General features: G+C 48.2%; 1 protein-coding gene across 2 annotated transcripts; it reads left to right on the top strand.

Moving 5' to 3' along the window:
* Positions 1–8: 8 nt before the first annotated feature.
* CINP (cyclin dependent kinase 2 interacting protein) lies at positions 9–23,124 on the top strand. Of its 2 annotated transcripts, none has more exons than XM_019462310.2 (5): positions 9–125; positions 11,002–11,170; positions 13,786–13,915; positions 20,685–20,814; positions 22,258–23,124. In XM_019462310.2, the coding sequence occupies exons 1-5, from the start codon at positions 119–121 to the stop codon at positions 22,458–22,460; spliced, it is 639 nt and encodes a 212-aa protein (XP_019317855.2). In that variant the 5' UTR covers positions 9–118; the 3' UTR covers positions 22,461–23,124. The 2 variants fall into 2 exon arrangements, with proteins under 2 accessions (XP_019317855.2, XP_053745812.1); XM_053889837.1 differs by lacking the exon at positions 9–125 and adding an exon at positions 2,878–2,955.
* The last annotated feature ends 966 nt before the right edge of the window (positions 23,125–24,090 follow it).

The raw sequence follows: 24,090 nt of genomic DNA, 5'->3' as shown, positions 1-24,090 counted from the left end.
GCGGCGGAGCCACAGGCGGCAGCACGCCAGCTAGCCGAGCGCGGCGGAAGAGACGTCGGCGCGCTTCCGGCGGGCGTGGGCGGGGCTTCGGGCTCCTTCCCGGGATATCTGCGGACGCATGGCAGGTGCGTGCGACGGGCCAGCTCCCCGGGGCAGGGAGGGTGCGAGAGTCACGGCTTGGCCCGCGTCCTGGGCCGGAGGCTGGGAGCTTCCCGGCTTGAATGGGGGTCCCTGCCTTGGCCCAGCCCAGCCCGCTGGCCCCGCGCAGGCTCCGCGGTCGGCCCGGGAGCCCGTCAGTTTTGCTGAGCCTCAGTTTTGTCACGCGTGGAACTACTTGATGTATGCAAAGGAGTGTCGGCTGATCCAGATACCAAATTGTGATTGTCATTATAAACTAGAATTAGCGGAGCACATTGGGTGTCAAGCCTTGCGTGCCCAGTTGCTCCCAAAACCTTCCCCTGAATTCCCCTGAGGATTACCGGTCACAGAGCTTTTTTGCTCATAATAAAAGCTGTCATTCAGCGAGTGCTCACCATGTGCCAAGTCGTGTCCTTAGTGCTTTATGGGGGTCAGCTCATTTGAGCCTTACAGCGATGCCATGTAGTAATGTGAACAGATTGGGAGCTGAGGCCCTGGAGGGATAAGTGAGGCAGCCACTGTGCTTTATCTCACTCTGCTCTGTGCTGTGACTCTGATTACTGGTCTCTTTACCCACTAGCCTGAGTTTCTTGAAGTTAGAACTTTGTCTTAGGTTCCTAAATCTGTGCTGGTGTGGAGCAGAGAATGAATCAGATGTCCTCACCCTCAAAGAGTCCCTACTGGAGAAGGGTAACCCTTAGCAGATTATAGTACAGGTGGTAAAAACTATTTCCCCATTTAACACAGGCTGTTCAGCACCTACTATGTGCCAGCGTTCTGAGAGGGAACAAGACGCAGTCACTATCCAGTGTGCTTACAGTCTAGCAGGGAACATAGACATCACACAAGCAAATATACCACACTAGTGAGTGCCGGTGATAACGAAGAATAGGTTGTTTTCAGACATCTAGTGCAATGACTCCTGGAGGCAACCCAACCTGGGGCATCCAGGAAGATTTCTTTGTGGAAGGAGGGACTTTCTGGAAACCTAAATCAGATCATGTCACTTTCCTACTCCAAGTTTATTGTTTACTTTCCACTGGCTTGGAATACATCTAAACTCTATCTTGGTCTGTAAGGTTCCGGTTGCTTGACTGCCCCCTCACCTACCAGCCCCCCCACGCCATTCCATTCTAGGTGATGTGGGGTGATCAAGTACAATAGTCAAGAAAGAATCTTGAGATGTTGTATGGTGCAATTGTCAGTTTATGTAAGTAACATGGGGTCAGGACCCCGGGGCGGAAAGGGCTGCACTTTTTGCTGTATGAAGCTGGTAGTCGGTCAAGGGGGAGGAGACATGGAGGGAGTGTTTTGTCCTAAGTGTTTCTTTGAATTTCTACTCATAAAACTGCTTTCACAAGATTTCTCTGGCGTTTCTTACTCAGTTTGATACTGTCGGTGAGATTTACAGGCAGTCATGAGATGCTTTAAGAAGGTAGCAGCCGGCACATGTTGGATCCTTGATGAACTATCCTTGTTGGTTAGCCTTCTGGGCTGAAGGCGAACATTTTTCTGCTTCCATTTCCCATCATAGCCACACTGCTCTTTCTCAATTTTTCAGACTCACCAGGCTCATTCTCACATAGGACCCTTGCTATTGACCTCTCATCATTCAGATCCCAGCCTAAATGACACCTCTTCAAGGGCTCACCCTAACACAAGACCCCGTTTTCTTTTCCTTTTTTTTTTTTTTTAAGTTTACTTATTTATTTTGAGAGAGTGAGAGAGAATAAGCAGGGAAGGGGCAGAGAGAAGGAGAGACAGGATCCCAAGCAGGATCCATGCCATCAGTGTGACCGATGTGGGGCTCAGACTCACAAACTGTGAGATCAGGAGCCAATATCAAGAGGCAGTTGCTTAACTGACTGAGCCACCCAAACACCACCAATTCCCCATTTTCTTTTCCATATGACACTCACCATGGTCTAAATTGATCATGGTCATCTAGTTGTCTATTATCCACTTCCTGCTTGGAAAGTAAGTTCCATGAAAATAGTCCTGGTAGGTCTCATTCAGTCACTTCATCCCCCATGTTTGGCATATTGTTGGTACTCACTAATGTTGGTTAGTCATATAAGTAAAGAATAAAAGAAAAACCAGTATGATATTTAAGTAAGCAGAGGATTGGGGCGTCTGTGTGGCTCAGTCGGTTCAGTGTCCAACTCTTGATCTCAGCGCAGGTCATGATCTCACAGTTCGTGAGATCAAACCCCACATTGGGCTCCACACTGGGCATGGAGCCTGCTTCAGATTCTCTCTCTCCCTCTCTCTCTCTCAAAAAAAAAAAAAAAAAAAGAAGAAAGAAAGAAAGAAAATTAAATAAGCAGAGCCTTCGGGATACTAAGCCAAGCCTTCGGGATACACACACAGACAGGAAAAATATTCTAGGTCAACGTCAGAACTTGTACATAGCTAGCACTGAGGCATAGAGAGCAAGCAGGAAGAAGCTGGAGAAGTGGTAGACAGGACTTGCGTAACAGGCTGTGCTATTGTGGTTTATAATAAGTAAATATTTGGTCTTTGTCCTGTTCTTGGCACAGAGCTAAAACCCTTGGCATCACCTGAGACTGATGTCTTTTGTTATGTTAATGCCGTGACTTTTGGAAAGCCCCTAGGTGACTTTTGGTTGGGGGCTGCTTGCCCCAGCCCACCCCTGTGATCTGGTCTTGTGATTAAAAGGTTGGAACTTTCAGGCCCCTCTCTCTCCCCTGCCCACCCCGTAGGGAAGAGGGTCAACACCCAATGATTTAATCAGCCATGCCTCTGTAATGAAGCCTCCATAACAGCCCAAAAGGATGGGATTGGGGGCAACTCCAGGTTGGTGAACATGAGTACTGTGCTTGGAGAGCGTGGAAACTTTGCACATACCTTGCCCTATTCATCTCTTCCATCTGGCTATTTCTTTCTTTTTTTCTTTTTTTTAATGTTTATTTACTTTTGAGAGAGAGAGACAGAGCAGGAGTGGAGGGGGAGAGCAGAGAGAGAGGGAGATACAGAATCCCGAAGCAGGCTCCAGGCTCTGAGCTGTCAACACAGAGCCTGATGCCCGAACCCACAAACTGAGTCAAAGTCGGCTACTTAACCAATTGAGCCACCCAGGCGCCCCTCATCTGACTATTTCTGATGGAAGAAAATATAGGTATAAATTTGCCCTTCAACTAAGACCATAAATGTGTCACCTTTAAACAAAGCAAAGAGCAATTTTATTTAAGTTAAAAAAAAAAAAAGAATTTAGTCAGCCATAGCAAAGGAATTACAGTTTGGGACAGGCCAGCTATGGTGAACTATAGGCAAGTTCAAAGAGACAAAGGGAAGGTCAGCTTTCATTAGGTTTTAGGAGGAAATTGAGGAGAGTTGTTGTAAACCAAAGTTTATAGGACAACAAGAGTTGGCAGTTGTAGTCGTTTCTGCACCGTGGTTTCGCTCTTGGCTACAGGCAGTGGTTAGTGCATTATTGCTAGGGCAGGGAGGGATCTTCCTTCCTTTTCTTAAAAGCAGGAGACAAATTTCCTATGTGAAATATGCCCTCCCTTGTTGAGATCATTCTTATCTTCCTTGTTCCTGCTGGTTGTGCAGGCTGCAGCAAGTGGTGCCCCCTCTCCAGGGCTTCCTGACCCCATTTTAAATGAGGTTTCCTGGGGCATCTGGGTGGCTCAGTCAGTAGAGCATATGTCTCTTGATCTAGGGGTCATGGGTTCAAACCCCCACATTGGGTGTAGACCTTACTTTCAAAAAAAGAATCTTATCACTAAATGAGGTTTCCTTTATTTTCACACTTCCCCCTTTTGATCAAGATCTTTGTTCAGTAGCATCACTTATCGAGAATCAGGTTTTCTTAGATGCCTGGATGGTTCCGTCAGTTAAACATCCAACTCCTTTTTTTTTAAATTGTCTTTTATTTTTTTAATTTATTTAAAAAAAAATTTTTTAATGTTTATTTATCATTGAGAGACAAAGAGAGAGCATGAGCATGCGAGGGGCAGAGAGAGGGGAAGACACAGAATCTGAAGCAGGTTCCAGGCTCTGAGCTGTCAGCACAGAGCCCGACGCGGGGCTCAAACTCACAAACCGTGAGATCATGACCGAAGCCCAAGTCGGAGGCCTAACCGACTGAGCCACCCAGGTGCCCCTTTAATTTATTTTTTAATATTTATTTTTGAGACAGAAAGAGTGCAAGTGGAGGAGGGGCAGAGAGAGGGAGACCCAGAAATCTGAAGCAGGCTTCAGGCTCTGAGCTGTCAGTATAGAGCCTGATGTGGGGCCCGAACCCACCAACTGTGAGATCATGACCTGAGCCGAAATCAGGGTACCCAACCAACTGAGCCACTCAGGTACCCCTAAACATCCAATTCTTGATTTCAGCTCAGGTCATGATCCCAGGGTTGTGGGATCCAGCCCCAAGTAGGGCTCTGTGCTGAGCCTAGAGCCTGCTTAAGATTCTCTCTCTCTCTTCCTCTGCCCCTAGCCTACTCTTGAACACACACTCTCTCTTTCAAAAATAAATAAATAAATTTTAAAAAATAAAAATAAAATAAAATGACTATTGGCAGTGCCTTTGGCCAACGTGGTTAGAGGGCCTGTACAGATTTTGCCAATTACATGTTTATGATGCCAGTTCAACTAGCCCTGTGGATTGAGAGTGGTAAGCATAGTGAAAGTGTTGTAAAACCAGCCGAATAGCACAGACTGGTCGCATCACCCGACCAGTGAAATGAGATCCTTAGTCACTATGAAGTTCAAGCGTGGGTCTCCAGGTAAGGATGATCTTTTCTTATAGAATTTTAGCTGCTGGGGTGCCTGGGTGGCTCAGTCAGTTAAGCATCTGACTTCGGCTCAGGTCATGATCCCATGGCTCATGGGTTCGGGCTCCGTGCTGACATCTCGGAGCCTGGAGCCTGGTTCGGATTCTGTGTCTCCGTCTCTCTCTGCTCCTTTCCCGCCTGTGCTCTCTCTCTAAATAAATTAATATTTTTTTAAAAAAAGAATTTTAACTGCCGAAGAGGCAGTATGCTGCCTACAAGGAAAAGCCTCAGTCCAGTAAGAAAACATACAACCCGTGGCTAAAACATTTGTATCCTTGAGAAGGGGGGGGGGGGGCGGGAAGCTGAATAAAATCCACTTGCCAAACCTCAGATGGTCCCTTGGGCGATTAAAATGCCCAGGGGCGGTGTGGACAGGTTGTCCAGCATTGCAATTTGGTGCAGGTGGGACGAGCAGAGCAGGTGCTTTATGGCCTTATTACCTTGCCCATAGTATTGATTTACAGAGGTCATTTTATCAGTGCAGCAATGGCTGCATGCACAGCGGTCGGTAATGGGAATTTTAGAGTCTCTGGCAAGACTGGATTGCTGTTCGGCCCAAAGTCTAGTTTGCACAGGGATGGCAACAGGGGTCCCGGGACTGTCTCCTCACTGGCCTGAGCCAAAAGGGTGGTGATAGCAATGGCTCTGTGGCAAGGGGCAGAGCCTGGTGCCACATGGCCTGTTGGCCGGAATGCCCTGTGGAGTCGATGGTGGTCCCCGTGTTGGGGGTGAGTACCCCAAGGGAATTCCCTTCCTTTTCATATATAAATGGAAAAAAGGGAAGTGGATAATTGGGATGTCCAAGAGCAGGATGTTTATTGGGGTTTCTTTTAAGGTATTAAAAGCTAAGTCATCCTGGGGTGCCTGGGTGGCTCAGTCAGTTAAGCGTCAGACTTCAGCTCAGGTCATGATCTCGCAGTTCGTGAGTTCGAGCCCCACGTTGGGCTCTGTGCTGCCAGCTCAGAGCCTGGAGCCTGCTTCGGATTCTGTGTCTCCGTCTCTCTCTGACCCTTCCCCACTTGCATTCTCTCTCTCTCTCTCTCTCTCTCTCTCTCTCTCAAAAATAAATAACATTTAAAAAAGCCAAGTCATCCTGACCTTCCCAAATAATGGGGTCAGGGATCCAGTTCTAATAATAGCCAGCCAACCTGAGAAAACCCCATTAACACGCTTAGTTTTAGGTTTTGGGAAGCTCAGAATGCAGTGAAGGCTACCTAAATCCAAATGTGGACCTTGTTTCAACTTCAGGTGCCCTAAATATTGAACCTGGGTTTGAACTAACTGCAATTTTCCCTTTAAGACTGCATGTTCTTTTAAGGCTAAAGGTTTCAACAGGTGGATGCTGTCCTCCTGTGGGGAGGCTTGGGAAAAGGCGGAGGAAGCACGTCCCGTAGATATCGTCACCAGACGGCGCCTCCAGAAAACCTCGTGTCATCTAAGTCAGCTCTCAGGGTTCGTGAAGAACCCTGGGTCGTGACTGTCCTGGTGTCCTGCTGTCCCACCCAGGCGAAGCAGAGAGATTGGCTGGCCTTATCCACAGACATGCTGAAGAAGGTGCTTTGTAAACTGGTCACCGTGAAAAATTTGCTTTCGGTAGGGATAGAGGCTAATAAGAGTGTGGGGATTAGGACAAGAGGGTGGTGAGGGAGGTCAGTGTTATTTATGGCTTGGGGTTCTTGGACAGACCTCCCTCCTCAGCCACTGGGTCTTCTTACAGGTAAAATAGGGGTGTCGCCGGCCCTACTACAGGGGATGAGACCCCGAGCCTCCCGATGTTCCGTTAGCATCTAAGTGCCCTCAGAGTGTCTTTGTTTACAGCGCATCCGTTAATTCCGGGGAGAGGCTCTGAGGGGTCTGTTGGGATCTTAATGGGAGGCGAGCTGTGGATCCTGCCGGGAGCAGTGGGGGATTTTGCCCATACGGAGGGCGGTGGTTGGTCCAGGAGGATCATACGGTTGGTGTCCTCGGAATCGGCTCCAGTGCGGTCGGCGACTGAGCAAATTAAAAGATGTTGAAGGGTCACGGGATTCACCAGCTTGGCTATTTTGGTTGCCGCTATCGGATTCTAGAATTACTTCCCCCTTCCGGGAGAAAGAAATCCCAGCGTACTTCTCTACGAAATTTGGGCCCGGTGACTGTACAGAGGCCGAGGAACTAAGGAGACAAGGTGGGCAGCTCTTAGAGGGCCTGGGCAAGAGAGACCAGGTTCAGAGACGGGACCCTTTCGAGGTTTACTAGAGACCCTCCCCTCCCACTTGAAGGGTGTTAGCACTCCGAGGCGGGGGCTGCTTGCCAGTATCGGGGTTGAGCACTGAGTGTAGCTCTCGCGTCCGTAAGGGCAGAGAGACCCTCATTCCCAAGGATCTGGAAAGGCTGGTCAGAGGGTGGAAGGCGGCTGGAGCTCTTAAATGTCCAGCGGTCTTTTTCCAATGGCCTGGCTTTTTACAATATCAGTAAAGATCGGGACGCTTTTAGTTTTGCTTAGGGGCCTCCATTTGTCGGAGTTGAAAATTATGGACCACACGGTTCTTCCTTTTTGTTGAATCACCCAGGGTGCAGGCGAGCCGGCTGGCTACTTTAACTGGGCCTGCAGTGGACAAGCTTCCCATTCCGTCCCGGCCCTCTTAACTAGAAAGGGAAGATCCCAGCTCGGCCCATTAATGAACACAGAGTTAAAAACTGCCCAAGTGGATTCAATGTTTAAAGGAAGACCAGAATTTTCTTTAAAAACAATTTGGAGCCAGCTATTATAATCCTCCATAGATAGGTTCATTGGGCTTTTGGATATAAGCCTGAATCTTACCGTATTCAGCAGTTTTGGGGAAAGTCCTAGGAATTAACTCGGAAAGTCATTTAGCAACCGCAGGAGCTCAATCATATAGCAAGGCCAGGGATAGTACCCCATCTGTGCTTCTAGACTCTCTCTGTGTAGCTGGGGCACAGAGGTGCACGAACACCTGCCTCCAGGGCTTGACCGCTCCCTGCGAGGTTCGACCACTCCCTGCCGACAAAATCCAAAGACCCGAGAAAGGAGTGGTGAGGACACAAGACAGGAGTGTATTTCTCGGCAAAGCCAATGCCAGGAAGACAGCAGTCTAATGTCTCAAAGACTGTCTCCCAAGTGCTGAAAATACTTGCAGGTTTATATAAGGAAAGTGTGGGGCAGGGGTCGGTGGGTGTGAGCAGGTGGGCAGTGAAGATCAGGTCAGTCATTGTCGTGGGGTCAGTCATGAGGGGTCTTGCTGGCTTGGGGCAATCCTCATTGCTTGAGGGGCAAGTTCTGGTTCCCATCGCCGGGTACTTTGTCAGCTGGCTCTTTTGCCTGAGTTAAGAGATAAGCTGGAAAGAGTTTAATCATTTAGGAAGTAAAAGACTGAAGTCAGATTGGAGGTAATCCTCATTCATCAGGATTATCCCAATCAGCAGTGTTCATCCAGGGCTCGGACTGGCCCTCAACAAGTGTGTGAAATCGTTGATACGAATCTGAGAAACTGGGTTGATAACTTTGAATAACCATATTAAATAACTCAGCAAATCTATGAGGATCTGCGAGGATTGTCGGCAAATCTGAGATTCCCAAATCTCACTTTGAGAAAGTCTTTTTTATTTTTTCGTAGAGAGAGAAGAGAGAGAGGGAACACGAGCAGGGGAGAGCAGCAGAGGGGGGGAGAGAGAGAGAGAATCTTAAGCAGGCTCCACGCTCAGCACCGGGCCCAATGTGGGGCTTGATCCCATGACCCTGGGATTGTGACCTGAGCTGAAATCAAGAGTTGGATGCTCAACCAACTGAGCCACCAGGCGCCCAAGAAAGTCTTTGACTATGGGTCGTAATTCAGCTTTTGTCCAGGGAACATGAGAAATTGGGAGTTTAGCATTTGGATCCTCTGAGGGTCTGACTTTCATGGGCAGGTTTTAGTAAGTTTGGGAGAGGAAGAAATGGGGAGAGGTCCAGAGAGAAAGAGAGGAGGTTCAGACAGAGGATTGAATGAGGAAGTGGAGGGTATAAAGGAGGGGGGGCCACGTTGGAGGGAAAGAGGAAGGTGGCTGTTGGCTTTGTGTAAAATGGCCATCGTGTGCTCTGACACTAAGAGGCCTCAGAAGACTTTTGCCTTCTTTCAATTGTTTGTTCCACTTGGTTAATTTGGGATTGGTATTTTATAAAGACGCGACTTGAGAGTCCTGAATATGTTTATAAGCTTTCAGGTACTCATTAAAACAGCATCCCTCGTAGGCTGCTTAATCTTAGACTGAGAGCTTTCTAATTAGGTTCTGAGAAAAGTTGGGGAGATCAAGAGGTCACCATCATGGCCGTTGAAGCTTTAACTTCTCATGGGGCGCCTGGGTGGCTCATCTGGTTAAGTGCCTGACTCTTGATCTCAGCTCGGGTCTTGATCTCAGGGTTATGAGCTCAAGCCCCGCATTGGGCCTCATGCTGGGCATGAAGCCTACTTAAAAAAAAAAAATAGTACCCAGCGTGATGAGCACCGAGTGATGTGTGGAATTGTTCAGTCATTATCTTGTACACCTCCAACTAATACAACACTGTTAATATATTTGAGAATAAATAAGGGGCGCCTGGGTGTCTCAGTCGGTTAAGCATCCGACTTTAGCTCAGGTCCTGATCTCGCAGTTCGTGAGTTTGAGCCCCACGTTGGGCTCTATGCTGACAGCTCAGAGCCCGGAACCTGCTTTGGATTCTGTGTCTCCCTCTCTCTTTGCCCCTCCCCTGCTCATGCTCTCTCTCTCAAAAATTAAAATAAACACTAAAAAAAATTAAATTAAATTAAATTAAATTAAATTAATGAATAAGCACACGAAGAGGGAAGAGCTTTAAACATAAGATCAGCTGGGGTCCCACAGGGAGGACCCTTCTGAGAGAATGTAGAGAATCAAGATCCCATTACTCAAAATCTGAGGTTTGGAAAATGAGCGAGTACTTTAAACAGATCCCGAATTAAGTGGAATGCTCCACCAAAGGGAGGGACTCAAAATCTGAGAGACTCTGAAGGGGTTAGCACAAGGGCGCCCTGCAGATGCCTCCCTGCAGCCTGAGGGTGATCATCCCCTGGGGTCATCTCCTTTGGCCCCCAGTGTAACCACAAAGCAATGTTAACTTTAAACAGAGCAAAGAATCACTTTTTGTTAAAAAAAAAAAAAAAAAAAAAAGAGAAAGGAAAGGAATTGCAATTCAGGACAAGCAAGCTATGGTGAATAGTGGGCAAGTCAGAAGACACACAAGGAAGATCAGGTTGCTTTTTTTTTTTTAATTTTTTTGAATCATTAAAAAAAATTTTTTTAATGTTTATTTTTGAGAGAGACGGAGCATGAGTTGGGGAGGGGCAGAAAGAGAGGGAAACACAGAATTCGAAGCAGGATCCAGGCCCCAAGCTGTCAGCACAGAGCCGGACGCGGGGCTCGAACCCACGAGCTGTGAGATCATGACCTGAGTGGAAGTCTCTTGCTTAACCAACTGAGCCACCCAGGCGCCCCTTAATTTTTTTTTTTATGTTTATTTTTGAGAGAGAGAGAGAGACAGAGCATGAGGAGGGGAGGGGCAGAGAGAGAGGGAGACACAGAATCTGGAGCAGGCTCCAGTCTCCGAGCTGTCAGCACAGACCCCACACAGGACTCAAACCCTCAGGCCATGAGATCAGGACCTGAGCCAAAGTCGGATGCTTACCCGCCTGAGCCCCCCAGGCGCCCCGGAAAGGTCAGCTTTAATTAGGTTTTAGGGGGAAGTGGGGGAGTGTGGAACACAAGTTCCTTGGAGAAAAACACGTGTTTGAGGTTCTCATCGGCTGCAAGTGGTGTGGTTGGTGCACTGTTGCTGGAACGGGGAGGGATCTTTCTCTCGAAAGCAGGTAATGAGATTCCTATGCGGAAAACACCCTCCCTCGTCATAATAATTCTTGCCTTCCTTCTTCCTGCTGGCTGGCCTGCAGCTAGTCATGTACGCACGACAGCTCGCCTTTCAGGGCCTCCCGACCCCGTTTTAAATGAGGTTCATTTTATTTCTTTTCACAAATTTCATGATAATTATGTTCCTTTTACTCCCCATCAGGAAATGCTCTTGGAAGTATAACGCCCAGAAAACCTGTCTTATCTGTCAGTGCAAGAAAAATTAAGGACAATGCAGCTGATTGGCATAACTTGATCCTGAAATGGGAAAACCTCAATGACACAGGTTTTGCTACTGCAAATAATATTGCCAACCTGAAAATCAGTTTATGGTAAGTGCATCCAGAGCTCCTCATGCTCTAAGTGCTTCACCCTGAGACTTTTTTTTTTTTTTATGTCTATTTTATTTTGAGAGACAGTGTATGCACGCACAAGTTGGGGGAGGAGCAGGGGGAGAGAGAGAGAGAGAGAGAGAGAGAGAGAATCCCAAGCAGGCTCTGCACTGTCAGCACAGAGCCTGACATGGGACTCGTTCCGACAAACTATGAGATCGTCACCTGAGCCGAAATCAAGAGTTGGATGCTTAGTCAACTGAGCCACTGAGGCGCCTCCCACACTAGGAGTCTTTTTTTTTTTTTTTTTTTTTTAATGTTTGTTTATTTTTGAGAGACAGAGCATGAACCGGAAAGGGGCAGAGAGAGAGGGAGACACAGAATCAGAAGCAGGCTTCAGGCTCCGAGCTGTCAGCACAGAGCCTGACGAGGGGCTCAGACCCATGAACCATGAGATCATGATGTGAGCTGAAGTCGATGCTCAACCGACTGAGCCCCCCAGGCGGCCCCCCAGGAGTCTCTTAGGGTTGCAAATATAGTCTTTATCAACATGCATAAATAAATTATTTTAAGAAAAAGAGCAAGGAGCAAAATGACATATGCATGCATAAACTGTATATGTCCATTTTAAGTACAAAATTATGCTACATATTATTCATGGTTATGTCCGTATATAAAATTATAAAAACGGATTGGAAGGACACAGGCCCAGTCATGAAGCTCACACCTTCTAACATGAATGAGCGTTGGGTGGGAGATCAGTAGAACTTTGACTTCATAACAATGCACTTTGTTTCTGTGATGTTGTGATTTATAGTAAGACATATCTGTTCGGTCTCCGTCCCTGTTCCTGGCACGTGGCTCCTAAAACCCTGCTGATTCCCTAACGGGTGAGAGCTTTTGTCCTCCAGAATGATCCAGGTGAAAGGAATGTCCTGTTATTCCTAACGTGTTCTTCCCAAACCCCCTGAGTTAATGTTAGGGAGGTGACTTCCGGAAAGCCCCCTGGGAACCAACCAGGGGATTAGAGGGCATGACTTTCCAGCTCCACTCAGGGAGGGGAGAGGGACTGGAGTTTAAATCAGTTGCCAACGGCCAATGATTTAATCAATCGTGCCCACGTAACGAAGCTTCCATAAAACCCCAAAAGGACAGAGGTTTGGAGAGCTTCTGGTTTGGTGAATAGTAACACTTCCGCGTGCCAGAAGGGTGGTACCCAGGCTCCGCGGGGACCGAAGCCTTGTGCTCAGGACCCTTCTGGACCTCACCCCGTAAACCTCTTCATCGGGCTGTTCCTTCATATCCTTCGATATCCTTTGTAATAACCCAGCAACCTAGTAAATAAACCGTTTTCCTGAGTTCTGTGAGCCGCTCCAGCAAATCCTAAAGATCCAAGGGGGCGGGTCATGGGAACCTCTTACTTATAGCCCATTGGTCAGAAGCACAAGTAGCAACAAGAACTTGTAGTTGGTGTCTGAAGTCGACCAGGGACAGTCTTGTGGGGCCGAGCGTTGACCTGTGGGGGTTGGAGGCTGTCTCCAGGTAGATAGTGTCTAAATGGAGTTAAATTGTGGGGAGCCCCGCTGGTGTGGAGCACCCCACTCCCCACCTTTGGTGACCATGTGTCAGAAGTCAGCTGGAGGATGGGGAGTAGAGGAGATGCAGGAGTGTATTTTTCCTTAGCAGTTTTTTTCTTTTCTTTTTCATAAGTTTATTATTTTGAGAAAGAGTTGGGGTGGGGCAGAGAGAGAGAGGGAGAGAGAGAATCCCGAGCAGGCTCCACGCCGTCAGCATGGAGCCCGCCGTGGGGCTCGAACCCGCAAACTATGAGATCATGACCTGAGCCGAAATCAAAAGTTGGACACCTAACTGACGGAGCCACCCAGGCGCCCCCTTAGCAATTCCGTTAAAAAAGACAGGAGTCATGAAAAAAAAACGCTGGCAGTTACCACTTCTGACTGGGAGATTAGTTTCATTATTCTCTCCTACATGTATATTTTTTATTTCTCAGAGTTAGGATTCTCTGTTCCTCTGTCATCATCCACAGACCAGAGCGGAGAGTCTCTGGGCCCGGCCTGTCCCTCTGGCTCTCGCCAGTCCCCGGCGCACGTCATGCGCCCTGGCCCTCCGCTGCCTTCCCCCCTCTTCCTGCCGAGGCCCACTCAGCAAGAACCAGTGGTTCACCTTCCTGCATAAGGCGCTCTCTGATATCGTCTCTTCTAGTTTTATGTTTAGTTTTTTCCTGGAAGTGTGGTGACCCCACGAGCTAATTTCATGCCCCATAGGCCACAGTATTCAGTTTACCAAACGATCTCCAGACAGCGAACTCTGGGAAAATGGTCATGTCTCTTTTGTCCGTGTACATCGAGCACGGACTCCCCTAGGCCGAGCGTACCACGGGGCTGCATTCAGCCGACTTACTCCAGTGCAAAACTGGCGGACGTGTTCCTCGTGGACAACAGTGATAAGTAAACATATGTCACAATGACACGAAATAACACCTGTACCAAATGCCTGACACAGTTGCGTGGATATAGCACTTTTTGGGTTTGCCGTAATGAGATGAGGTGCCTTTCAGAGAGTACCGTGTTCCCCCTCTTTTCCATCTTGTCCAGGAGTGAGGACAAGACAGAGTTACAGAGCAGCAGCCCGGCTCGCGGGGAAAATGCGGGAAGGACGCTTCCGGAATATAGCAAGGAGCTAGAGATGCTGTGTGAGGAGCTGCAGACCACCTTCAACGCTTTGGTGAGATCCAGAACCCCTGACCACCTGTGCTCACAGTCCCCGAATCCCAGGGGTGTCTCTCGGAAGGTGTGGACGCTGTGGGAGATGCTCTCCTCTAGACACTTGCTTTTTCCTCCTCAGCCTTCTCCATTGGTGTCTTCTTCTTCCTGCCCCCTAAATCTCGACGCTCCCCAAGATGCTGTCCTAGACCTTCATTCTTTCAGCCCTGTGTGATGTCCTCTGGCTCCTTTGCCTGAGTTAGGAGATAAACTGGAAAGAAGAACATAATTGTTCAGAAAGTATAGACTGGGGTCAGAATGGAGGTAGTTGAAGTCTGTCAGCATGGCCGTGTGCCAATAAAACTTTATTGATGGACACTGAAACTTTAATATATCCTTTTCATGTATCATAGAATATTCTTTTTACATCTTATTTCAACCGTTTAAAACTATAAAACCCATTCTTAGCTCTTGGACCATACGAAAGTAGGGTGTGGGCTGGATTTGGCCCGTGAGCCCTAGTTTAACACATGAGAAATGCTCTTTAATGTCTGTTTAATGAATTAATGACTGAGTTCCCGTGCCCACCGTACCTGCCCCCAAATGTACACAGCTCCCATCTCCATACTGGAACTGGAGTAACTAGAACTTACCTATGAACATAGAAAATCGTTATGTCTGAACCTTATTTGATGGAGGTGTTTCTGATATGTAACATGATTCCTTGCCTGTTAAACAGGAATATGTGGGATATAATTGTCTTTCCTTGAGATACCGCTTGTTCAGATTTAGGGTTCCAACTCTTATAAAGCTATCCGTTTAGAAGAATTTCTCAGGAAAGAAACACTACCCTCTCAAATATCAAATCAATTGCAAGATGCGTTATGGTTTCAGAAGCAGTGAAATGAGAAAATAATGGTAAGTTGAGGACACTTTGGTAAGGTGGTCTTTTCTTTGTGATTGAAATCAGTACTGTCTTTGGGATATTTAGGATGCTTATGGGGCTACATAGCAAACAGTCTCCTAAAGGATTCGGTTTTTGTAACTGTCCTGTTTGCCTTCTCTTCGCCCTGGGGTGGTGCTGTGGTGAGAAGCAGATAACCAGACAGGCGTCAGTGACTTGGCGTTGACCCCCCGCTCACAGGAAGGCGGGAGGATAAGGGCTGTGGGCTCTGTGAGATCTGCTTTCTTCACCGTATCCGCGCTGTGTCTCTGGCAGACGAGGTCTCAACGCAGCTCCGGGGCCAGTGGGGAATTAACACAGGCAGAATGAGCCATCGAAACCTAAAAGTAGTAAGTTATGCAAAACTGCCCACTTATTTTGTTTGTTTTTTCCCAAATTAACCCATTTGATCATGGCAAATATTTTTGCTGGAACAAAAAAGCAGGCGCACATATTGTCCCTGAAAGAGAAGGAACCGGGTGGCTGAGTTCTGGTGTTGAAATCGTTTCAACAGCCAACGAGCTAGACGTGTAATGCTTGGTTAGGTGCACTTCAGCCCGATGGCCTCGTGGTCTGTCGTTTCGATGCACCCCCACCTCGCTCCATAGCCTCCTCGTCCCTCATTCCCTTCTGGTATGAAGATGTCACAGGATCTCAAAGCTATGTTAGAATGAGAAACACTTCCAACACTTACTAATGTGATTTTTATAAAGTGTAAAATAATCTGAAAGGACTTTGTTTTTAAATGCCACTTGGGTCTTGTTAGCGCACATTCTCATTTAGAACTGTATCCAGAAGCACATTAGGAAAAAGTTTGGGAAGGGGAGGGTGTGATTGGTTTTGTTTATCTGTCCTTGGTATTCCCCATTCTTCTTCTTTTTTTTTTTTATGTTAATTTTTATTTTTGAGAGACAGAGCGTGAGCGGGGGAGGGGCAGGGAGAGAGGGAGACACAGAATCCGAAGCAGGCTCCAGGCTCTGAGCTTTCAGCACAGAGCCCGACGCGGGGCTCGAACTCGGGAACCACAAGATCATGACCTGAGCCAAAGTCGGCTGCTCAACCGACTGAGCCACCCAGGCACGCTTGGTTCTCTGCATTCTTAAGGGGCAGGCTGGTGCCCCGGGACCCCTTCTTCATCCCCACTCACCTGCACTGAGGAGACACTGGGAAGACATTAGCAGGGAGAGTTAAGGTCCAGAAAACCCAGCCAGCAGGCTCGATGGACGGAGCAGCAGCAGATGTGACGTGGAGAGCCTTGCCCTTGGTCCCCGGGACCTGCGGCACAGGTCCGCGTGAAAGTAGCCGCTGGGTTATAGGTGAGCGCGTGCGCGTGGTCAGCCAAGTTCCCAAGATCTTCAGATGAAGGCTGGGCTGTGTCTGTGACAGCCAGGAAAATGATGGGCCCACCCATCCACGTGGACCGAGAGACCACGGATGCGTGTTCAGAGCGTCCTGATGGGGATCTGAGCGGCGCGGGCCTTGTCAGACAGGGGTCATTGGAGGAATTGGAGTTTTCACCCACAAAAGGAGGAACCCGTAGACTAAACAGCTGCCATGAAAGCCAGAAGCCACCCCAAGGGAAGGAAGCCGTACGCTGGTTTCCTGAGGCCTCTAAGGGGACCGGGGAGACCCCCCTGGGATTGGCAGAAGCTTTGGCTCCCACCAGAGAACAATATGGCGAGTCCTGTCCAGGGCTGGGGGTGCTGTGTCCCATCACTGGAAATGAGCCCCTAAAAGGCTGTGTGATTACAAAGGCCATGGAGGAATTAACCCCTGGGTGGAACTAGATCCGCGTACACACGTTTCCTCCATTCTTATGTCCACCTCACAGTTTGTATTAATCCCATGCTCTTTAGTTACTTAACATTTGCTTATAATACAATCAAAATCATGTTAAAAAAACATTAGCTGAATATGGCTTCCCCATCAAAGTCTTTGAGCCTGGGGCTTACCTTCTTTTTCCTAAAAAAGGAAGGATTATTTCCATAGAAGGCAAGTGTGAGTGACGGGGAGGGTCACACTGGCCCAAGCCAGTCACCAGAACAGGAAGACAGGCCTCGTAGTGCGGGGTCATGAATGCCACAGCTGGGCGAGTGGCCTTGGGAAGAGGTAGGCCCCTGGTCTCTATGGTCTCCGCAAGCCACAGTGTCCTGAGACAGTGAATTTATTCTATATGTTTTTTATTAACACTTTATCTTTTAGGACAGTTTCAGATTTACAGACAGGTTGAGCAGATAGTAGGGAGAGTTCCCGTAAATGATCCCCTGCCTGCACCCTGTTTCATACATTACTGTCCTGCGTTTCACAAATTTCATTTGTATGCTACCTACGTTATAATCCACGAGCCAGGATTGAACGTTGTTAGTCAATGAAGGCTGTAGTCTGTTCACATGTCTTTTGTTTTTTCCCTAACGTTCTCTTTCCACCCTGGGAGCCCTTCCCGGACGCCACAGTAAATGGAGTCATCATGTCTCTTTAGACTCCTCTTGGCTGTGACAGTCTCACAGACTTCCCTGTTTTTTATTATTTTTTTAAGTTTATTTATTTTGAGAGAGAGAGAGAGAGCACAAGCCGGGGGAAGGGCAGAGAGAGAGGGAAAGAGAGAGAATCCCAAGCAGGCTCTGCACCGTCAGCCCAGAACCCGATGCAGGGCCCAAACTCACCAATTGTAAGATCGTGACCTGAGCTGAGATCAAGAGTGAGATGCTCAACGGATTGAGCCAGCCAGGCTCCCCTTCCCTTGTTTTTTATAACATTGACAGTTTTGAGGAGTACTGGTCAGGTGTGTTACAGCTGGACTTCAGTTAGAATCCGTCTGATGTCTTTCTCACGGTTTGATCGGGGTTGTGGGTTCTTTGGAAGAAACCGCAGAGATGACGTCCTGTTCTCATCGCATCCTGTCAAGGGCATGGACGGTGACCATGACACAGCACGATGGGCGTTGACCTTGATCAGCTGTCTGGGGTGTGGTCAGGTTTCTCCTCTGTAAAACTAAGTCCTCCCTCCCCTCCCCCCGCCCTCCACAATGTCCTCTCTAGAAGGAAGTCACTGCAGCCCACGCTCGAGGAATGAGAAGTTCTGCCTCACCTCCTCAAGGGTGGAGCATGTGCATGGATTATGTGGGCATTGGAGAGTTGTCTGTTGTCCCCCACCTGCTAATTACTGGATCACTTGTTTCTGGCAGTGTGGACATTTGCTTTCCACTTGGGGCTGTAGCACGGAAGCACCGCTTTCCTTTGTGCCTTGAGTTGTTCCTGCTTTGGCCACCAGGGGTTCAGTTGGCTCCTGTGTCCCTTTGACATGCTTCCATCGTTGTGAGTTTTCGGTTTTGGTCTTTTTGAACACTTCCTTACTCTCCAGCCTTCCAGGAGGTTCTGGGCCCATCTCATGGATTTCCTGCCTCAGTCCCAGGATCAGCCATTTCTCCAAGGAGCCCTGGTGCCTCCTACTGGAGGAACCAAGACCGGGGCGCTGGCGTCAGGCACTGAAATTCTCTGCTTCAGTGAATTTATTCTAGTTTGAAGTGGTTTGGAAATAAGTTCTCATTCTGTGTCCAAAAGCAAAAAGTTGGCGTCATAACGGTGATAATGTTATTTTTCCTGTTCTCCTCCAGCTTTTTAGAATGCTTTCCCAGACTCGGCTTTTAAGTGTCTTTAAGGAATCTGACCTCGGTGGGAGACTTTGAGGCACCCCTTGCCCTAAGCTGGATGAACATTCTGGAGTTTGGTCTGTGGGAGGAGGTGGACTGAGGTGGAGCTGGGGGGGGGGGGGGTGGGCCGCCACTCATGCCCTGGAGGCTCAGGGCTGCCCACTGCACATCTCCCTTGACTCTGTCAATGACCAAGCTGAGCGTGGGCACCGCCGACCTAGCATCAGACCCCCAGGATTGTCCGCTCTCCTGATCATGTATAAGCTTTTCTTTGAATTGGGTGGCAACAGGGAGCTGCTGAAGGACACAGAGACCACGGGATGGCATGTCAGGAGACGGGGGGGCGTGGCTTGAGGTGCTGGCTTTGACCTTCTCCAGTTCAGCAACCCTGAGAATTGTCCCTTCTGTAATGCAGAAGTGCTGAGTCCTACCTCTTGGGGTTGGGCCAGGTGAAATATCGAACCTCAAAAGATTGGGGAAAGGAGTGCAGTCCTTTAAAAACTAACGGTAGCAGAGCTCAGTGCACATCACTTCGGGTGTGACTGGAGGGCAGCTGAAGGGCCAGTGCAAGGAATTACTATTTTGATGATTTATGTATCTGTTCGTATTTACGCGCGTACATAAAGATAAGTGTACGTAGGAATTAGAAATGTGGTCTTAAATCTGAAGTCTTAGTTACTTCGCCCCTTTACCTAACAGACCCTTCTATAGCCCCAACTAGGTGCTTCACACACACTAACTTAGTCCTCCTAACCGCCACGTGAAAGCAGGCACTTCGTCAGAGCGCTCTGTGCTGGCTCAGCTGAGCAGTGGTGACGGGCCCGTGTCCTCGGCCACTGCCCTGCACATGACGCGGTGAGGGAGCTGCCCGCAGAGCCCCTCCACCCCACCCCGAGGCACCATCAATGTCAAGTCCTCCCCATTTCCTTCCTGTGTGAAGCGTGCAGTGCTGTGATGATGATTTTATAAGCAAGGAAACAGCCTCGAGCTTTCAGTATACTCAAAGGCAGTTAATAAGAGTCAGAAATATGGGAATGCAAGCTGGTGCAGCCACTCTGGAAAACAGTATGGAGGTTCCTCAAAAAACTAAAAATAGAACTGCCCTACGACCCAGCAATGGCACTACTAGGCATTTATCCACGGGATATGGGTGTGCTGTTTCGAAGGGACACACGCACCCCCATGTTTATAGCAGCCCTATCGACAATAGCCAAAGTATGGAAAGAGCCCAAATGTCCATCGACGGATGAATGGATAAAAAAGATGTGGTGTGTGTGTGTGTGTGTGTGTGTGTGTATATATATATATATATATATATATATATATATATACACATACACAGTGGAGTATTACTCGGCAATCAAAAAGAATGAAATCTTGCCATTTGCAACTATGTGGATGGAACTAGAGGGTATGATGCTAAGCGAAATTAATCAGAGAAAGACAAATATCATATGAGTTCACTCATATGAGGACTTTAAGACACAGAACAGATGAACATAAGGGAAGGGAAGCAAAAATAATATAAAAACAGGGAGGGGGACAAAACAGAAGAGACTCATAAATATGGAGAACAAACTGAGGGTTACAGGAGGGGTTGTGGGAGAGGTTGTGGGAGGGGGGATGGGCTAAATGGGTCAGGGGCACTAAGGAATCTACTTCTGAAATCGTTGCACTAGATGCTAATTAATTGGGATGTAAATTTTTAAAAATAAAAAATAAAATTTTAAAAAAATCACAAAAGTGACCTTAAAAAAATAAATTTCAAAATGACCCCTAAAAAAAATTAACTGATTAATTAAATAAAATAAATAAATAAAAGTCAGAAATAAACTCATTTACTGCCTTTTGTCCTCTCAGCCCATAAAGGCAGAGCCTGACTTGAGATTCCTCCAGGTCTTTGGTGCAAAAACATTCGTGCCTTCGGAAATCTCGGTGAAGTGGGACACAGCAAGCTGTCTCTTTCCGGCACCAGAAACCCAGGGTTTATTTTGAAGTCGTCCAACTGAATGAAATCGTAGCAACTGTCTACCTCCATATCTCTCCCTGGAAATTTGCTGCACGTGGAGTTTCCAGTGTTGAGTTATTGGACTTTGGGTCTCACCAGACTTACACTTCTTAGCTTGGAAATCTTATGGAATCGGAGACTAGAGCAGATTTCAAATAATGTTCTCATATTCCCAATTAATATCTTTTCAGGCCAAAATACAGACGAAAATGGAAAAGCTGTCTTCAACTACCAAGGGAATTTGTGAACTAGAAAACTACCATTATGGACACGAGAGGCAGCGCCCCGCCCTGTTTCACACGTGGCCCACAGCCCAGTTTTGTAAGTAGTTCTTTCTGAGTTGATTCTCAGGAGTAGAAATTAGGAGAGTATCTGTGTTATTTATTTTTTTAACGTTTATTTTTGAGAGACACAGAGTGTGAGCGGGGGAACGGGCAGAGAGGGGGAGACACAGAATCCGAAGCAGGATCCAGGCTCCGAGCTGTCAGCACAGAACCCGACGTGAGGCTAGAACTCGGGACTGGCGAGATCATGACCTCGGCCGAAGTCAGACGCCCAACCAACTGAGCCACCCAGGCACCCTGAGAGTATCTGTGTTATTTCAATCTGGTACTTGAAGAAGCTGACAGGCTTTGAAATTCAATTCGAGAGTATTCATTGTAAGGGAAGGAGGTTGGGGGCATCTTAAAATGGGCTTCTTGGCTCTAATAATCAGCAAAGAATGTTAAACATAATTAGAGACACATGAAGCCAGTTACCCTTATTAGCCCCTTAAAGCCAATGGGTCGAGGCACTCAGCTGGCTCAGTCAGAGCATGAGACACTTTGATCTTGGAGTCGTGAGATCAAGCTCCATGTTGGGCATAGAGATTACTTAATAAAAAAAATAACCTCAACAACAACAACAACAACAACAAAATGGGTAGAATCAATTCCACCTCCTCTGCAGGGGCCGAATTTTCTTCCTTTTGAAGAAAGAAAGAGCTTTTTGGGTTTTAAGTTAAAACGTAAGTTGAGGGGCACCTGGGTAGCTCAGTTAATTGAACGTCCAACTGTTGATTTCAGCTCAGGTCATGATCTCATGCTTTGACACATTGAGCCCCGTGTCAGACTCTGTGCAGGCAGCATGGAGCCTGCTTAGGATTCTCTCTCCCTCCCTCCCTCCCTTCCTCACTGCCCCTCCTATGCTTGTGCGTGCTCCCCCTCTCTCTCTCTCTCTCTCTCTCAAAAATGAATAAACTTAAAATAAAATAAAAGATAAATTGAGGTCAGTTCAGCCAGCCCCATGGAAGAAAAGTAGTGGGAGCATGGAATCCATTACTTAAAAAAGTTCCATGAGATCACGATTACCTTTAGCTTTGTTAGTTCAAAACAAGGGCCTAGCCATGTGATGCCGATCTGAGACCTCACTTTCAAATGAGGAAGAAAAGGGTAAAACCATTGACCTGTGATGTGTTACTGGAATATTACCAGTTTGAGGTGAACCTCCTGTTCATAATCCTCGCAGGAAGTGAAGAGTTGAGCAGAAAAGGTTATACTTGTTAATTTCATGAACCTTCTCGTGCTATCTGATCCTGCTAGTCTGCCCGAGCCAGAGTGATAAATACCCACAGGTTCCTTCTTTATCTCGGGGCTCCTGCTGAGGCTGGCGTTCGAGGAGGAGCTTTCCAGAGCAGTGCCTCCCCCACCCCCACCCCCACCCCCACCCCGGGCAGGAGCACTGCCGCGCGTTTCTGCTTCTAAAGGAGACAGACGTTGGTTTCAGATGAGGTTTCCCGCAAGCTGTCCGACATGTACCGGAAGGAGCTTCTCCTGAAACGCACCATCACCGAAGAGCTTGCGCACGCCGCGGACCGCGACCTCACCCTGAGCTTCTTGTCTATGTGGCTGCACCAGCCCTACGTGGAGACCGACAGCAGTCTGCTTCTGGAAAGCATGCTGCTCGAGACGGGGCACCGAGCGCTGTGACCTGCCAACACGGCCCGGCCCGAGCCTCCGGGCTCCGGGCCCCGGGCCCCTGGCCGCTTCTGTGGCCGCCACGGCGGACGGTCTTTCACGGGAGGCCCCGTGCTGCGCCCCGGGAGCGTGCCCTGTGCGGTGCTGTGGCCGCCCGGCGACCTCAGGGTCTCCAGGTTGGACCATCTCTGCGGCTCCCGGTGGCCTCTCCAGACACGCTCAACGCGTGCCTACTGTGAATCTGGCACCCGAGAGGATTCTCCAGGAAATAAATGAGTTCCTCAACAAGACGATTGAGTGATCTTGTTTTTGTAGCTTAGGTGTATTTCATATACCATTTAGATAGAAAACCCCTGGTTTAGTATTCTTACTTGGTACCTCTCTGGGTTACTTAAATTTTTATGACGCTGCATTCGTTTTGTAATTACAACCAATGTTTAGAACACCATAGAGGTGGGGCGCCTGGGTGGCTCAGTCGGTTAAACGTCTGACTTCGGCTCAGGTCATGATCTAGCGGTCTGCGAGTTCGAGCCCCACATCGGGCTCTATGCTGACAGCTCAGAGCCTGGAGCCCGCTTCTAGTTCTGCGTCTCCTTCTGGCCCTGACCCTCCCCTACTCACACTCTGTCTCTGTCTCTCTCTCTCTCTCTCTCAAAAATAAACATTTAAAAAGCCAGTTTTAGAATACCATAGAATTAACTGAGTAGAGACGGCATCAGCAAAACTACCTACAAAAAAAGTTGCCTGAAAAATAAAACAAAACGCATTGCCTGTGTTTGCATACTGAGGATGTGACAGGCCACTCGGTTCCTCGGGCACAAGTTCTAGAGTCTGACAACATTACAACATTTGCAACCAAATACGGGGGGCTCCATCCTACCATCTGCTTCCCAGAAACAAATGGAAGAAGCTTCACGCTACGGCGTGGATGTGACACATGATCTGGGGTGTATCCTCATCCGACTGATGCCCCCACGCCCCAGAAACAAGTGCTTCCCAGGGACAGAGAAAATACTGGGGACGGGGACTTAGTTTGGGAGAAAGTGGGGCTACCTGGCTGTGCAAACTGACACAGAAAGAGCGTTGAAAGGCAACGTTTCTGGGGTGCCCCGGGGGGCTCGGTCGGCTAAGCCTCTGACTTGGCTTCAGGTCATGATCTCGTGTTTCGTGGGTTCGAGCCCTGCATCGGGCTCCCCCTCGTCGGGCTCTGTGCTGACACCTCGGAGCCTGGAGCCTCCTTCAGATTCTGTGTCTCCCTCTCTCTCTGCCCCTCCCCCACTCGCTCTCTCAAAATAAATAAACTTTTAAAAATAAATAAGTAAAAAATAAGAAATAGCAAAAAAAAAAAAAAAAGAAAGAAAGCCACCAAGCAAATGAAAAAACCCAAGGCAGTTCTCTCTAGGGAAAATGAAAGCTGCCGGCAAAGTCCGTGTCATCCTAGCACGTCACCAGACTCAGCAGTGAGCGGCATCTATCCTTCAACGTAAGCATTAAATTCTGACTGAACACTTGTGACATACGGACGCTAGTGGGGGGGGGGGGAGGTGGGGAGGCGTGCGAGCCCTGTCCCGTGTCTCACAAGGAAATAGGCCATGGATACCATCTACCGCGAATAAATCAAGAAAGCGGAGAGAGAGACGTA

The sequence above is a fragment of the Panthera pardus genome, unplaced genomic scaffold, assembly GCF_024362965.1.
Source record: "Panthera pardus isolate Hobbes unplaced genomic scaffold, ASM2436296v1 HiC_scaffold_24, whole genome shotgun sequence".
NCBI lineage: Eukaryota > Metazoa > Chordata > Mammalia > Carnivora > Felidae > Panthera > Panthera pardus.
Note: the sequence above shows the minus strand (reverse complement) of the source record. Positions and strands in the feature narration are given on the sequence as shown.

Coding starts and splice junctions, on each gene's coding strand:
- CINP (XM_053889837.1), top strand. CDS start 2,934: ATGGGATTGGGGGCAACTCCAG. Junction 2,956..11,001: donor GGGATTGGGGGCAACTCCAG/GTTGGTGAACAT, acceptor ACTCCCCATCAG/GAAATGCTCTTGGAAGTATA. Junction 20,815..22,257: donor GTGGCCCACAGCCCAGTTTT/GTAAGTAGTTCT, acceptor CGTTGGTTTCAG/ATGAGGTTTCCCGCAAGCTG.